Source organism: Pseudorasbora parva, chromosome 5 (assembly GCF_024679245.1).
Source record: "Pseudorasbora parva isolate DD20220531a chromosome 5, ASM2467924v1, whole genome shotgun sequence".
NCBI classification, from domain to species: domain Eukaryota; kingdom Metazoa; phylum Chordata; class Actinopteri; order Cypriniformes; family Gobionidae; genus Pseudorasbora; species Pseudorasbora parva.
Window position 1 is genome coordinate 22,426,546 of NC_090176.1, and position 18,568 is coordinate 22,445,113.

Consider the following 18,568-nt stretch of genomic DNA (forward strand, 5'->3'; position numbering starts at 1 on the left):
TTAGTTGAATTTGTTCAAATCCTAAACAGAGAGCTTGTTCGTATATGCATTTACCTTCAGTATATCTCTCAGAAATGATGATCATGTTGGTAAGTACTCTGTGTATCATTAAATTCTTTGTTTACAACACCGGCAAAGATCGTTTATTCCAGCGTCCTTGCAGACAGGGTTGGCAAGTTTTTACAACAAAACCCTCCAACTACTAGCCCAAAACAATAGCTTTTCGAGGGGTTTCTATGGGAAAAAAATTACGTTTGGGACGTAAAATATGTGTTATTTTGGCATAGTAATTCGCATTCCTGGGTCTATATATCACATAATTGAGATAGCTTCAACCCGCGGACATGGAAAACAACCCTCTGGAAAACCGCAGACTTGGCAACACACTGCCGTTGAGTTCTGTTGACATTTGACTAACGTTATGTATTGCGCCATTGCTCTGATTGGTTGTAGGTTTATCCAATTGAAGTCTTTCCTGGTTCGATTGAAACACGCCCCATAATTACAGCCCAATGGAGCAACATCAGACTCATATTCCGAATAGAATTGAGTATGACAACGTCTAGACACAGTAGTTTGCGGGCAAAAAAAGGTCCATTGCACAGCTCACACAGAAGTCACTTTCAGAAATGGCAGATTTGTATATGTCTAATGAATAAAGTTTGGATTCCTAAATAAAAACATATATGAACAATACCAAAAAAAAAGATCTAGCTTTAAATAACATATGATCACAATGCACACACACACACACACACACACACACACACACACACACACACACACACACACACACACGCGCACACACACACACACACACACACACACACATGTTGGTCTATGTGGTTTACAGGGACTCTCCATAGGCGTAATGGTTTTTATACTGTACAAACCGTATTTTCTATCCCCTTACACTGCCCCTGCCCCTAAAACTACCCATCACAGGAAACATACTGCATTTTTACTTTCTCAAAAAAACATAATTTAGTATGTTTTTAAGGCCATTTGAATTATGGGGACATTTGATATGTCCTCATAAACCACATTTATTGTGTAATACCAGTGTAATACCCATGTAGTTATACAAATTTTTGTCCTCATAAACCACATAAACAGGCTCACACACACACACACACACACACACACACACACACACACACACACACACACACACACACACACACACACACACACACACACACACACACACACACACACACACACACACATATATATTGTTGAATGTTGAATATGTAGTAATGGTCTAAATGTAGGGTGCCTTTTTAGGAACAAGAACCAGTTTTAAAATTTGAGAGAATGAAAAAGTTACTTATACAGCACGGGCACAAAATTAAACTGAGAAGTATATCATACAAAATGATGTCCTAAGATGACACCTTAACATGCTCTGTGCGCTACTACGTTACTACGTCTGTCTGTTTCACAAAAATCCCTCCTTTATTAGATGCAAATGTGCAGTATGAGAAACACTGAACGCTATCTCCGACTGTAGCGCTAAATGAATATTGACAGTGGCTGCAGGGGTGGGAAATCATTCTAATTTAGCACTTTTGCAGATGAAGGATTTTTCTGTACAGATTTAAAGCTCCGCTTTGATGAATGTTCCCGTTTTTGTTCACATCAATATGCTTTTCTCAGAGAGCTAACCAAGTGTGTCTCTTTCCCTGTGTGCAATTGACACAAGAAAGCAAGCAACGTGCTTCTTCTGCCCCTTTAGAACAAGTCGAGACATCTTGGTCAATACAAAACCGTCATGTCTCACACATACAACAGAGTGTTTCAGCTGCTGTCTTCATGTATTTTCTGATTTCTCTTCCCCCAGGCTCCGACTGCTCCAGAAACTTCACCAGTCCGTCAGGTGTGATCGAGTCGCCCGGCTTCCCTGACAAATACCCCCACAATCTAGAGTGCACCTTCATCATCATCGTCCCCCCTCACATGGACGTCACGCTCACCTTCCTGACCTTCGATCTGGAGAACGATCCCTTGCAGGGCTCGGAGGGCGAGTGCAAGTACGACTGGCTGGAGGTGTGGGACGGCCTCCCGCAGGGTGAGTCTAGATGTTGTAATCCTGAAGAATTCTGTTTGGATTTACAGTCGGGGTTCGGATTAGACCGCAGTTTTCCAAAGTCCAGACCACCCGTGACTTTAAGAGGATTGCATTTCCCATTTCCCTCTGACCTCATTGTCTGCTTTGAGATCATCATGTTGCGTGTCTGCTGTACATAATTTGGTCACTTAATGATTTCTAATCCACATACCGCTCACTATCACCCTATGGGCCATCTGGTTGGTTTATCCACCAGTCTATACAGCTGTTCGCTCTTGCCCTGTGACACACACCGCCCGTCCGTTGGCCACTGCGCTAGCAGCTCCACCGGTGTGAAACTCAGGCGCATTGCTGTCATGCTGTTACTGCGGCTGCCGCTGGAGCTATTTTAGTATCGAGCGTTGGCAGATGAAAGCGGAGCCCAGGGCCTTGCTGTGCCTTATCTGCGCCAGGCGGGGCCAAAAAGCCACGGCACCCATACTCTTCCGCACGGAGGGGTGGAGGAGATGGGGGACGGGGGGTAACAGCAGCCATGGTAACCTTTATCAGGAAAGTGAAAATAGGGCGTGAATAACACTGCAATAGGATTTAATCCTTGTCTGGAACAGAGCGCTGTGGAATACACTCTTTTCCCCCAGCTGTCTTATTAATGCTTTAGCCCTGAGACCCCCATACTGCCCCCACCCTCGCCCTTCTGTCTCAGGGTAAGGCTTCATATTGTAGCATTGTACATGCAGACATAATCAGACACACAATAACTGGAGACACTAAACACAACAGTTTATTTAAGGTGGTCTATTAACTCTAGCCAGCTTGACCAAGATTATTATTTATAATTGTAATGGGGAAGGGGGGATACATTATTTAAACTGTAATGTGTTTCTATACTATGGTAGTATGTTGATTTTACTATGTAATCCTTTTGCATTACTGTTAGGAAAATATGGTGGAGAAAACATGCTTAATTGTGCAAAATCTGTGCATGAGAGCATCTTCATATGCTTTAAGATATTTTTTATATTATAGTGTACTATATATATATATATATATATATATATATATATATATATATATATATATATATATATATATATATATATATATATATATATATATATATATATTAGTTTGTACTACTTAATATTATAATATAATATTTTGAGAAAGAAAGTCTATTTTTCAATTTTCCTGAATTTATTAACATTGACTTTTTCTTTATGAAATATAATTTTTGGGGAGGTTGTAAGCAACTTTAGACTAGCAGGATACACATGCACAGCTAGAGTCCTGTTTTAAGTTGTGTACAATAGCCACCTGATTTGATCATCAACACCATCAAAGGCGAGAGAGAGAGTTATTTCAACCTACCGTTCGAAAGCACTTGCGGTATTAAAGCCCTTTCCTCTCCAAAAGAGAAGAAAATCAATGTACTTGATTGATACTTGGCTATTTCACCCATCCTGTACGGTGTGTGCGCGTGTGTGTGTGTGCCTGTGCGCGTGCATGCGCGCGTATGTGTGTGCGTCTGTGTGTGTGTCAGGGTGGAGGATGGATTCATTACTGCAAGGCTGCAGCCTCTCTACATCGTTACAGCTTGGCCAAACTAAATCACAAAGATCTGCTGACAGACAAATGTCCCCGAATTCAGAGAGGTGCTGTTGTATAGGTTGTAGGCACATAGAAAGAATAACCCATCTAGTCTTATGAGTGGCCAGCTGGAGCAAAATGAGACCAATTCACATCCCAGCACTGAGAAACCATTTCCTCCATTTGTGTGTTTTGCAGTGGGACCTCTGATTGGACGACATTGTGGTACCAAAATCCCCTCTGAAATACAGTCGTCCACCGGTATCCTCTCCCTGTCCTTTCATACGGACATGGCCGTGGCCAAAGATGGCTTTTCTGCCCGCTATAACATGACTCTCAAGGAGGTCAATGACAGTAAGTGATCTTTTTTACTTTGAAACTGAACTGTTGGCCCAGCTACCATTTTGAGTTCCTTTATAAAACAGACTATATATGAGGACAATCTGAGAAAACTCTGTGCTCTTTAGATTTCCATTGCAGTAATGCTCTTGGCATGGAGTCAGACAAGATCAGCGATGACCAGATCTCTGCATCGTCCAGCTTCTATGATGGCCGATGGTCTCCGAGACAGGCTCGTCTTAATTTCGAAGACAATGCATGGACGCCCAATGAGGACAGCAACAAAGAATACATCCAGGTGAGGTTTCCTCTCTTTCACCCGCTCATTTACGTCTTCTGCATATCGAAATAAGGGAGAGAGTAAGGAACAAGTTCCCGTCTCTCTTTTGCAAACTTATTTACAATCTCGAAACGGACAGACGGATTTTAGATTTCTGATCCTGGCAGGAGGTCGCTTGGGTTAGGTGCTACTCAGGCCTTCCGAATGAGACTGATTACGTTTGCTCTTACTTTAAGTGGTGTGTCGTATTTGTGTCAGGATGCTGCTGAGTTGTGGTCTTCTGGTAGAGCTCACAGCTGTTGTGTTGTGTTAACACCTGACATCACTCCCTCGCTCTCAGAGTCCATGTCCCAGACATCCATCTTGACAAACAGCTGTCGTAAATGCCAACATGCCCGAGGACCATACTTCACCTCAGAAGCCTCTACTCTGTTGTGTGTGTGTTCAGAGTGAGAGGCGTCATTCTGTTTTAGGTGTGTACATTCATTTGAGATTCAAGTATCATTGATATTCATCAAATCACACAGGGTAAATGAACTGATCAAGGTACCTTAAAGGAATGCTCTGGGCGCAGCACAAGCTATCTATTGTTGAAAGCGTCTGTGGCACGTGTTGCATAGATTGGTGAAGGTATGGCAAAGACTAATTAGCCGCAGGTTCTTTAGGATTTTCCTATGGGGGTTTTATAATGTTGTTGTTGTTGTTGTTTTATGTGTAAAATAAAGCCTAAAACAAAACTTGACAAATAATTTGACATTTTGTTCTACAACATAAACTGAACATTCTCACATGCCAAACTGTCTTATTTATTGACTTATTAAATGCGTACATAACTGCTTTAAAATATCCGTTTTCGCTATGGGTGTGTGTAATTTACATTGTAGAAATGAGAACGTCAAAGTATAGTTAAGTTATGTTTACCAAAGGCTTTATTTTACACATACATCGATTATATTATAAAACCCCATAGGGAAATATCGGTGAGCCAGTGATGAATTAGATCTCTGGGATCTGACATCATACCTGCACCACTGTACTGTTAAAAAGTGTGTGTGTGTGTGTGCGTGCGTGCGTGTGTGCGTGCGTGCGTGCGTGCGTGCACGGTAAAAATTTAAAATATTAAAAATATATGTTACCTGGTTGCCTTAATTTTAAGTTCATTGAAATTAAAAATTTGAGTTAATGCAATAAACATTTTTGAGAATCGACAACCTCTGTTCAAATATTATTAAAAGATTTTGTAAGCATATTGGGTAATTGTGTGTGTGTTTTATTTGTGATGACGCAGTGAAATATGCCAAATTGTGCTATTTTCATGATTTATCATATTTTTTATGTGGTTCAGAAATAATAATAATATTTGACCAATTTCTTTTATTGTATCAACTAAAATATTTTATTTATTTTTAATAAACAAATTTTTTTAAGGCAACCAGGTTACTTACTTTTTTATGTTAAACCAAATTTTTTTTTTATATACATACACACATTCATTTTATTTTGTATTAATAAAACAAATATTATTGTTACACTTGCATTTTTGGGGAATTTATTCAGGAATGTATTTATTATATTATATTATATTATATTATATTATATTATATTATATTATATTATATTATATTATATTATATTATATTATATTATATTATATTATATTATATTATATTATATTATATTATATTATATTAATTATAGGACTATTGAGATCACTTACTGACCTTGCTTGTGCAAATTTGTATTACATTTTTCAGCTCAATATTATGACCATGTAAAGCTGGTAAAGCCAGTAACTTTCGCATGCCATTGCTCCAATAATACAAATATTATTTTTTTTTTTATTATTATTATTATTTACCAAGAGACAACTTAAAATGATCTTCTGTGGTAATCCATGATCCCACAGATGCTGATGATAGTGTTTAACTTGTATTGAACCCAGAACATCTCTTTAACATCTCATCACATCTTCTTGCATGCTCTTTTCCCATTGTTTCTCTCCCTCTCTCTTTATTACTATTCATCAGGGACTCACTTCTCAGATGTGGTGGGCTGCATCTCTTTCTCTCTCTCTTTCTGCTCTCTGGGTGAATGCAGGGGTTGATGACGCACAGCCCGCTCTGATGGTAACAGCCACTTGATTGATGAGGGTCCTTTCCTAGGAATAAATAGTTAGCAGCAGTCCTGGGTTGTATTGATTTTTTTGTCTAGGTGTGTTTCTCTGTGGCCCTAAGCAGCTTTACAGAAGGTACTATATGTGTGTGTGCTTGTATCTGTGCGTGAAAGCCACACCTGTCTCTCTGACAGATAACAAACGCTGCAGTTTTCCCGCTCATGTTCGGATGACATCCCGCTGAGCAGGGAGAGCCGAGGTTCATGGGTAACAGCCCTCCTCTAGGACGGGAGCTGAATGCCTGATTAAAGACCTCACTGCGGTAGAGGCGGATGGGCAGAGAAACAGCTCTTGCACTGCAATCATCATCATCATCATTGCGGGGGGGTACGGAGAGCAAGGGAAGGGTGATAATCTGTGTGGAGAGAGGGAGAGTTGAATGAAGGTGGTTAGTATCGATCAGAGCTCAGGTGATTGATCTTAAGGCTCTGATAACACCTTCGCTGCCGCCCATGATCTGCAGGGAGGGAATGCTTCATATTCCCACAGCTCTATCTATCTTTCAGCTCTTCCCTCTATCACATCCCTCTCTCTCTCTCTCTCGCTCTGCTTCCTAACTTAATCCCATTTTTAGTGTGGATTGATAAGAAAGCAAAAACGAAATTAAAATATTTTGTATAAATGTACACTCATACAGTTATAAATAATGACAACATAATTAAAAGTAAACTGAAAATTTAAACTCATATTTAGGGTTAGGGTTATGTTCGAATCTCTTAACACAATCACAACCAATCCAAAGATATCGAATAGTTTACACTGCCATGTGAAGCAGGATTTTGGACCAATGAGATGACCAATGAATGTTCAACCGGCAGAAATAGAAACCAAGCGATCGACGTAATGTCCTGTACCGTTATATATAAGACAGATCCCTTAGTCACAACCGAGATTTGATTACATATTTGCATTTTTCCTCCTCAGGTGGACCTGCACTTCCTGAAGGTCTTGACGGGCATCGCCACCCAGGGTGCAGTCTCCAAAGAGACACACAAGTCCTACTTTGTCACCACTTTTAAGCTGGAGGTCAGCACTAATGGAGAGGACTGGATGATCTATCGCTACGGCAAGAATCACAAGGTACGATCGCGTGGGAACGATATATTTGAGAATGTGTGAGAGAATGTGTGAAAGCAATCAGTCGTTCTCTCTCTCTCTCTTCCTGTGCTGGTTCTTTGTCAGAAATATGTGAAGTGCCGTGACACGCTGTGTGTGTGAGACTCGGAGAACAAGAAAAGAAAACACAAGGTGTTAATATTACTTTGTTTTACCTGTATCCCGAGCATAGTAGCTGAAATGCTGGAGTTCCCCTCACACTCTTAAAAATAAAGTTCTTAAATAGTTCTTTGGCAGGGTGTATGGTTCCATGAAGAACATTTAATATCCAAAGAACCCTTCCATTGCTCAAAAGGTTCTTTGTAGTGCAAAACAGATTCTTTAGAACTATAAAATGGTTAGGAAAAAATGGTTCTTTAAAGAACCTTTCACATGTTTCTTTGGGGAACCAAAAATAGTTCTTCTATGGCATCACCCCATTTTTGCTTCTTCCTGGCACCTTTATTTTTAAGGGTGCAGACTTATCAACTATAGCTTAAATCCCAAGACTTCCATAAGAACGACTATGCTGGTCATGCTTAAACCAGTCTGAACCAGCATGCCAATCTAAGATATTCATGTCCAGGCTGAAACTAGACAGGACTCCATTACCCAGAAACCAAGCGAATAGAAAGATTTGAAGGCTTGATTGAAAGGAAAATGAAGGGAGGTCAGAAAAAGATGAGAGTGTGGTACATGCCTCTAATCTTCATCTATTAACAAATCCCTTGGAAATCTTGTATGGGGTTAATTGCTTGACAGGGGGACATGTAAAAGCCCTGATGTAAGTGTGATGGTTTTGGAAGAAGCTGTACAAAACATCGGCTGCCACTGAGAATAACCTGCCGGATACGACCCTGGGCACCACCAACTGGCGTCAGGGTCTTTAGTCCCGGACCCCCTGCTGGAATAGCCTCTGGCTTTAATCTTCCCGAAAATCTCTGAGCTCAGTCCACCCTTAATGTGCTCTGTGTTTTTATGGCTTTGGTTTCAGTTCAGCTAAGCCTTGTTAAGAAGTCTCGCTATGTCGGAATGGGAGATTCATGCCTTATGGGAGGCGTGACCGATCAGTGTCCATTTAGAAAGGGTGCTATTAAATAATGTACTATTTATTCATATGCCTGGAAGAAATCTATTTTTTTTGTCAGCTGTTATCTAGTAAGATGCCTAAGTCATGCAGACTAAATGCGTTCAGGCATGGCTTTTTTTAATATCACCAAATGCTGAAATATAGATTAACAGGAAATAGTGTGTCGGCATTGAAATGAAAATGGAAATTTGCAATACTTAAACCGTTTTGCATGTGAGTGTCATGTGAGCCGACTCAGAGTCAGACAGGTTATTACTTTTCAGGGCTGTGTGTTGATCGTTCGGATTGATAGCACCACGTCAGTCTCTAATCTGTCTCAAATGATGGTGGTGGAGGTGTGTGTGTCCCTGGTCCAGAGGACAGTGACAGATTGTGTGTTCATGGACAAACAGGAAGAGCTGCTGAAGAGATCACTAGGCTGGTGGCTGATAGTCTCATTGTAAGTGTGTGTCTGTGTGGTGTAAGTGTGATATCAGTAGAGCTGGGCTTAATTTCTTCTCAAACCGCTGTGGCGGTTCTTTCAGTTCACTTTACTGGATTACCTGCAGCACACTCATTCAGTCACTGCTAAATCAGATCTGATAAGCACAACTGTGTCACACAAACACACACACCCACACACACGTTGGTCTATGTGGTTTACAGAGACTCTCCATAGGCGTAATGGTTTTTATACAGTACAAACCGTTTTTTTATCCCCCTACACTGCCCCTGCCCCTAATCCTATCCATCACAGCAAACATTCTGCATTTTTACTTTCTTAAAGCTATTTGAAATATGAGGACATTTGAAATACACCACATTTATAGTGTAATACCAGTGTAATACCCATGTAGTTATACAAATGTGTGTCCTCATAAACCACATAAACAGGCTCACACACACACACACACACACACACACACACACACACACACACACACACACACACACACACACACACACACATACACACACACACATCTCTTTCTTCTAAACCTTCCTGTGTGCTCTGTATAACTGTAGGAAGGTACAGTATGAAGCATCATCGTAGAATCATAAGTGACTGATTTAAAACACTCTACACAACAAAAATAGATTTTTGTTTTTTTATATATGTTGCTAAGCTACTAGAACACTAATGAGCACAAACAGGCCATGTTTTATTAGCCTAAACACTTTACATGTATGCTCCAGTATTTAATGAGAATATAAGTATGCTAACATTCAAAAAGGTTCAGGTCAGTAAGATTTTTTTTTTTTTTTAAGAAATTAATACTTTTATTCAGCGTGGCACATTCAATTGATCAAAGTACAGTAAAGACATCTATAATGTTACAAAATATTTATAATTCAAGTAAACACTGTTGTTTTGAACTTGAATCCTAAAAAAAATTCAAATCAGTTTCAACAAAAATATTGATACTGCTGATAATGATGATAAATGCGTCTTGAGTACCAAATCATCATATTAGAATGATTTCTGAAGGATCATGTGACACTAAAGACTGGAGTAATGATGCTGAAAATACAGCTCTGACATCACAAGAATAAATTATATTTCAAAATATATAAAAATGAAAAACGTTTTTTTTATATAGTAAAAACTAAAAATACAGGTTTTGCTGTATTTTTACAGGTTTTTCAATAGTCTTGGTGAGTACAAAGACACAAACTTTTGAATAGTAGTGTGTATCTCCTGAAGTGCACAGAATTATGGGATTGCCACCTCAGGCAATGAATGCTGTGTTAGAATTTGGCCAAAAAAAATCCACACATAACTACAAACCACACACATCTTAGAAGGCAGCATACGTATGCATCTGTATACATTTTGGAACAGGAACAGGTATAAATATGCAGAAATATTTTAATCAGGAGGGTAGCTATGATGCTCTAAAATACTGTCTAGCTCTTTTAGAGCAGAGCCACAAATTCACTTGCCTTCCATTGGAAACCTAGCACAGCACACCCAAACACAGAAACACATGCATATAAAGCCAATCCCACATTTCCACTTACTTCCTCCTGAGACTGTATCTGATAAAGCCATCAATGTAATGTCAGAACTATTTTCACAAACATACTGTTTCAAATTGCAAGGAGGTCGAAAGGTCTCAATCCTATTTCCACTGGTGGGGAAAATGAGCGGGTCCCTCATGTAAGGTCCCACACCTGCTGGTCACCCTGACCGTTTAAAGCAGCCTGGTCATTGACTGAGATCATTATGAAGGTCTGGTAAATTCCTTGCTTGTTTAACAATACCATCAAGGGGGTTATATATATATATATATATATATATATAGAGAGAGAGAGAGAGAGAGAGAGAGAGAGAGAGAGAGAGAGAGAGAGAGAGAGAGAGAGAGAGAGAGAGAGAGAGAGAGAGAGAGAGAGAGAGAGAGAGAGAGAGAGAGAGAGAGAGAGAGAGAGAGAGAGAGCATATGGTATGTGTGTTAACATGTAAAATCCTAAGACGAAGAAACCGAGTGCGCTGTCATGGGAGATGACATCAGCTCGGACTTCAAAACATATTCGTCCATCTCTGTGCATTCCTCCACTTCCCATGGAGTGTGTGGATAATGGAAGGCCCCTGCCATATCCCAGGAGGACTCTTCTGTTCTTTGGGAGTGTACCACTGAGGGTTTAACCTTTAGTGATGTCATAGACTAGAGAATAGATGCTCTTTGATTCAAGTCGTCTGCATAAAGCACAGGCAGAATATATGAACACGTTCAGTGAACTGAGGAAACCCTTTCACACATTCTCAAACAAAAATACACAGTTACCTGTCTTCAATGGGGTCGTGCAAATGTGGTTTTCATTCACTGTGACAAATGGTGGTTTTAGAGGAAGCATTTACACCTCTGAGGGTCATAAAATACATCGTCTGTTCTTCCAATTACTGTGTACTGATTCCAAGTTGACTTAAAGCAGCAGTGTCTCATTTCTACACTGCTAGCTGCACCAAAATAGAAGCAGAACTGTATAAATGAGACACGTTTCCAAACAAGTTTCCCAAACACTCCCACATTTGCTGATACCCTCTTTTGGATTACTGCAGAAATAATCTCTGTGAGTCGCGACCAACAAAAGTTTATGATTCTTGCACATTTTGCTCATTATGATCACAACTTTGAAGCTTAAATACAGTCCCCCAAAAGCTAAAGTTAGCTTAAAGGGGGGGTGAAATGCTGTTTCATGCATACTGAGCTTTTTACACCTTTAAAGACTTGGATTCCCATCCTAAACATAGACAAAGTTTCAAAAACTAATGTTGGACGTTTGATGGAGTATTTCTGTGTTAAAAATACTCCTTCCGGTTTCTCACAAGTTTCGGCGAGTTTTTTTCGAGTATGGGTCGGCTTGACGTTAAATAGAGCGGAAGGTCCTTGTATGGGCTGTACGGGCTCTTCTCCCGGAAGGGTGCGCGCGCGCGTGACTAGAGGGAGAGAGAGGAAATGCACGCTGTAAACAGTCTCTCAGGTGCAGATCCAGTCGTCTGTGAACACTTATGTCGCGCCGCGCTCCACTTTATTCCTATGGGTGACGTCGAGCGACTTCAACGCTTCAGCACAGCATTCCGGGAAGGCAGCGCTGCATTTGAACCGATTTGAACACAGAAATGACGGGAAGCTTCAAGGCATCGCTTCAGTCGCGTCGCAAAGTGGATTTCCACGGTCACTGCTGTCACAGGACTTCACCAAATCATACCAAAGAAGTGTGTTTTTGACAGAGCGGTCCTGCTTTGGAAGATGCCGGTGAGTAAATCAACTTCAAATGTCTCTGCTATTGGCTACCGTCGCATGAGTAAACATCAGTAAACGATAGGATCGCGTGCTTAGTCATTCAAATGCGCTAACGGTTACTCCATTGTTGTTCTGTATAACGTTACACTATTCTGACTCTGACGTGCAAAACCGTTTTGCTTGCTACCTCTAAGGTCTAGTCACATACAATAGTCCATAAACCGAATCATGTCCTCATAAACTGCACACAAAGGCCCCTAAATACAGTACATACCACAGAGACGGACATCCTGATGTTGCCGTTTCTCCTGCTCAATTTATTTCTGCCTCAGATTTGATTGTGGATCATTATCTGTATTAGCTGAGATAGATGGGTTTCTCCACGCTTGAGGACGTCACCGCTTTGCGCGCTTGTCATTCTTTAGCCCCGCCCACACGATACGCCTCCAGGCGCTCGGTTTTTTCCGGAAAGACTCGGTACAGCCCATATTTCTTTTATAAATATGATAAAACTAAAGACTTTTCGGAGATATGAAGGATGCAATACTACTCTATAGGTACTCAAGATTGACATGAGATTGACTGAAACTGAGTGTTTCACCCCCCCCTTTAAAAAACAAACTACACCATATACCTTCCAACAGCTCTTTCAGTCTTCTATAAAGTTGGAAAGTTTGAAATAGAATAGTTTACAAGAGTGTGATTATAAACAAAATCATAATAATTGTGATAAATAAACTTGTAATTCTGAGTTTAACTTGCAATTACAATTGTATATCAAACAATTTTGGAACAAAAAGACAGAATTGTGAGATAAAGTTGCAAAAAATTTGTTTTATTGTTTTTTTATGTGGCGGAAACAAGCTTCCATACTAATGTATTTCATTTAATAGAATAAAATATAAAAATATCTGAAGATTTTGTTATCCACAGACCTTATATCGGACATTTATCGAAAAACCCATTACAAAAAAAATATTGCTTTTGAGACGATAAAACCATAAAGGGTTAGTTCACCCAAAAACGAAATTGATGTCATTAATGACTCACCCTAATGTCGTTCCAAACCTGTAAGACCTCCGATCATCTTCAGAACACAGTTTAAGATATTTTATATTTAGTCCGAGAGCGTATGCAAGTGTATGCACACTATACTGTCAATGTCCAGAAAGAGAATAAAAACATTATCACAGTAGTCCATATGTGACATCAGTTAGTTCATTAGAATCTCTTGAAGCATCGGAAATACATTTTGGTCCAAAAATAACAAAAACTACGACTTTATTCAGCATCAGTCTTCTCTTATGCATTTGTTTCCAAACCTCAAATAAAGATTCAAACGGCCAGGAATCAGTGAATCGATCAATGATTCGGATCGCCAATGTCACGTGATTTCAGCAGTTCACGTGTCAAACTGCCAAACTGCTAAAAATCACGAGACACGTATTTTCGATGCTTCAAGAGATTCTAATGAACTAACTGATGTCACATATGGACTACTGTGATGATGTTTTTATTCCCTTTCTGGACATGGACAGTTAAGTGTGCATAGACTGCATATGCTCTCGGACTAAATATAAAATATCTTAAACTGTGTTCTGAAGATGAACGGAGGTCTTAGGGGTGTGGAACGACATTGGGGTGAGTCATTAATAACATCAATTTCATTTTTGGGTGAACTAACCCTTTAAGGGCAAGAATGCTTATTTCCTGGTTTTAGGACTCGCCAAGCAGGTCAAATGAAAATCACACGAAAAAGGGTTCTTTACTGACAGTTGTTTGTGTATGTAAAGCAGAGAGAGGAGAAAGTGTTATAACAGAAATTTCCCAGTGTTTTTTTCTGAAACACAGTGGGAAGGTAAAGCGAGGAGGGAGGGCTTCCACATTCCAATCTCTCCAACTCAATCTCACATGCAGACTGGGACTTAAGAGGAAAGCAGGAACCAAATCAACTTTCTACACTTTTTCCCTCTGAACAGGATTTACTCTCTTAGCCATTGTAATCCACAAGATGAGCTTCTACACTAAATGAGCTTTTTGGAAGGAATTTAATGTTTTATATTTACAACATGTTGAATCAAACCCTTGAAGTTTTCGACTCATGCTTAGTATTTGTCAAAAATATCACCAGTATTTAAAATTCGTTGACACATCACAAGCCTTTCTAGACAATAAACAGCTGCTGCACTCACGTGCACTCATATGCCAATCAGTGAATTGCACCAACACACCAAATTTGGCCTTAGGTGTCTGAGCCTCTCATTGCTGTGCCACCAGCAGACTATCAGTCAAAACCATCTATGACAGCAGAGCATACAGTTAAGGGCCTTTCGGGGCCCGGAGCCAGCACACAGGCTCCACACTGATCGACACCATATGACCAAAATCTGACATACCGAGTTATATTTCTTCTAAAGCTCTTTTGAACTTTCTAATTCTTGTATAATTATTCTACATGCAGTTTTTCTGACCTCATATTAATCGAGAATATTTCTACTTATAAAATAATTTGTCACAGAACTATTTCTGTCGGCCCCTCTCTGCGTTTCTCCTCCTCTGAGGCTGAACCTGCACTGGCCTGCAGCCAACTGGAGCCCGGCTGCTCTGTCAACATCTTCATCTTGGCCGTGAAGGTGTGGGAGAGAGCAGGAGAAGGGCAGAGAGAGAGAGAGAGAGAGTAATGACTCGAGCAGATCTGTGAGCGTTGACCACATTTCCCACCGGCCCCATCAGTCAGAGCGGGGGGAAAAGTGTGGCAGTGAGCCAATGCAAAGCAGCTAGAGATGGAGGGAACGAAAGACAAAAAGACAGACGGGGGAAAGATGGACTGAGCAGGAAACGCAGACCCTCTTTCAGCTCCCGAGACCCCAGTGCGGTCGCGTGGCTTTCCGTAACCCAGCCTGAGCAGTCAGGCATTGTGTGAGAGCGTGTCCACCTTTATGCGACCATAAATTCTCTCTTCTCTTTCGCTTTTATATTAACAGTGACAACACCTCATTGGAAGTGTGTGTCTGTGTGTGTGTGTGTGTGTGTGTGTGTGTGTGTGTGTGTGTGTGTGTGTGTGTGTGTGTGTGTGTGTGTGTGTGTGTGTGTGTGTGTGTGTGTGTGTGTGTGTGTGTGTGTGTGCTCGCACTCCAACTTCATAGAGGGTTCACTTTGTGGGGTTTTTATTATTTCAGTAGTCCGCACTTGTGCCAGACATTTGAATAATTCAAACAAATTTTTTAGGAACTCTTAACTAGGAACCTGCCCTGCTGGCCCCCACCGAGGACCCCATTTCACCTCATGAATATTCCTGCACAATATACACGTTTTCCTGCACTGATGAATTTCTAAGGAGTTTGTTCAATGTTACTACTCCTGGACTGTCAGACGTAATTTTTCAATAATTCATATTAGAGTTGAATGGTCGATGTGTGTGTGTCTAGACAGCACTACGGCCATTTACGCTGTCAACCAGTTCCTGTTTTTCCACAGATATATGGCATGATCCTTTTGTGTAAACAGAAAAAACACATCATGTGTTTTTGAATGACTTGCATCTAAACACTCTTTAAACTGTTACTTCAGCGATTAGCATATGGCTTTCTATCAGTAGAAACCCTGGAGTATATTCGAATGATCGTGCTTTTCCAAAGTTACTAGCCACACAGCATTTTCACTGGCCACAATTTTGACATCAATACCATGAGGGAAAATTGCCATATAGATATTTTTAATATCTCATAATTTGGCAGCAAGTATATCAGGCTGCGGACACATAGAGTCCTTATACTTATAAACAAGGTTTTTTTTTTTTCTCAACATTACAACATAAAATAACTGACTGTGTTTACTCGCCAAGACCAGCATTTTGACATGATTTTGTGTGTATTTGACTGTTTAAGTGCAATAAGCAACAAAAAAGAACTTAGTTATTTTTCTTAGTTCAAGAATTTAGTACTGAGAGGCGGCTTTATGTGCGTGCACTCTGGGTGTGAGCATAAAATCTGCGGGAATGAGTAAAATTATGCTTAATAATATGTACATTTCCATGCCCTGTAACACCAACAATATTCATCCGAAGCAAATGAAATGAGTGAAGAGAGTCTGAGAGATGAGAGAGTGAGAAAAAGCAGCTGGTAGTGTCTCTATCTAATCTGCAAAATTGAGTATTAAAAGTGTTTCCGATATTCAGTATTGATATGTATAAAAAGAAAAAATCTATATTTTTGACAACACTATCGCACTTAGTTTATTATTTCAGATGCCTTTTTAAAAGACTACAATTGAAACATTTATAAATTATATATATATAAAATTCAACCTGCATTACAGTTTGAGTGACTGCATTACAAATTTGCTTATTAAAGAAGTGTTATATGATCGTATTAGAAGTCTCTTGCATTTTCATGACATAAAGTATTACAATAACCATTCCTCATATGTGATTCACAGAACTGTGCAAAATGAACAAGTTGTGATGTGTGATATACTAATAGAGCAGGGGAGTGTATCAAATCGACATGGATCAGCTTGAGTTTTATATATATAACACTGATACGAGTTTTAGAGGGCATCTACACAATAATTCATTCACTTGAACGTCCAAAAAATAAAAATAATAATAATAATCTTGGCCTTTGCTATTTAGGATTTTCTCTGTCATCAAAACTACTCCAACTCATAATTATGCTAATTTGGTAATGCTTTCACCTGCCAATAAGAGTACTGTCAGCTTTGTTTAACACATTTTACCATATTTAAATTCCCTCTGCACAATAGTATAGCAGAAAAACAGTGACAAAAGTCTAACACCAAATATACTCAGACCCCCACTCACGTGCAAAACATCCCCACCTGAGACTGACAACACATACCTGATACTCTCCACAGGCTGCATGCTGGGAAACACTAGCAGCCGTGCCGGAGGGAACGTGATATAAGTAACGTACGCAAATGCATGATTCATGAAAGTAATTTAGCATAAACCTTCCGATGACGGCAGTGTCCATTTGTTATGTCTCTGGCTACAGGCACGCCTGCACACACAGAGAGTGCATCAATCAAAGATTACGCCTGGACTGCATAGTGAGAAAGAAACAACGGAAAAACGGCTGTTAGACAGTGTAAGGGCAAAAAATAGAGGGAACGGGTGCGAGGGTGGCCTTGTATCAGTAGACGGCCCGTGACAGCAGGGCTGACAGCAGTTCTCCTGTTTCGGTGTGTGGGAGTCTGTCATTACCAGCACCTGCATGTCTGTCAACACAACACCAGTCAGGGGCCATTAGAGCTCAGGGATGCAAAGAAAACATTAGCAGGTGCGTGCCTGTGTGGTAAAAAGTGAAGTAAACAGCGAAAGGTTTCATATCGCCAATATATGTTTGGCTAGAAGCAGTATTGGATGCCGCCTCCCCTATAGATTGACTGCTGCTGTCAGAATCCCAGACTTTCTGTCATTTCTGTCATTCCTCTCGCTTCCCCTTTTCCTCTGTCTTAGAGGACCAGTGGGAAATCACCGTTCTTCAGCTTCATCTCAGCCCGCTCCCTAATGTCCTTGCAGTAATTGGACTGCTCAAGCCTGTTATGCCTTTTAGTTTCTTCTGTGCCTTTTGATCATTTTGGCATTTTCATGGTTAATGGTTAGTGCTTGGAACTTTATACATAATGTTAACAGTGTTCTTTCTGTCCCAATCCCATGTGATATGCATCTGTTCATCTGTTATGAGAGGCTCACAGTTCCTGCTGGTTTGGATTAAACAGGTTGGCTAATCAGAAGCCAGGAAAGGGAGCCTGTCCAGTCAAAGGACAACAGTAAAAACAAACATTTGTAAACTTATTATTATTATAATTTTAAAGGGTATGTTCACCCAAAAATTTAATTTTCATGTTTATCTGCTTACCCCCAGGGCATACAAGATGTAGGTGTGTTTGTTTCTTCAGTAGAACACAAATTAAGATTTTTAACTCCAACCTTTGCCATATAATGCATGTCAATTGGGTGTTTTCTATGAGAGCCACTATGAGATATTTTAATCCATATTAAACCCTGCGGCTCGTGGCGACACATTGATGTCTTAAGACACGAAACCGAACAGTATTTATGTTTTTTTTTACCTCATTTCAGACGAATCTCATCTAGTATTCCCAATGCCATTACTTCTGTGTGATCACACACAGTGTGTGTGTGTGTGTGTGTGTGTGTGTGTGTGTGTGTGTGTGTGTGTGT

At 40.1% G+C, this 18,568-nt stretch overlaps 1 protein-coding gene across 2 annotated transcripts in view; it reads left to right on the plus strand.

Annotated features, from left to right (window-relative positions):
- The window catches only part of nrp2b (neuropilin 2b), a 190,178-nt gene that overhangs the window by 45,943 nt on the left and 125,667 nt on the right, over window positions 1-18,568 (plus strand). For both annotated transcript variants that reach the window (XM_067443481.1, XM_067443480.1), the window contains exons 4-7: window positions 1,844-2,071; window positions 3,857-4,012; window positions 4,126-4,295; window positions 7,375-7,530. In XM_067443481.1, the coding sequence (XP_067299582.1) occupies window positions 1,844-2,071; window positions 3,857-4,012; window positions 4,126-4,295; window positions 7,375-7,530 (710 nt within the window). The remainder of the gene's footprint in view (window positions 1-1,843; window positions 2,072-3,856; window positions 4,013-4,125; window positions 4,296-7,374; window positions 7,531-18,568) is intronic.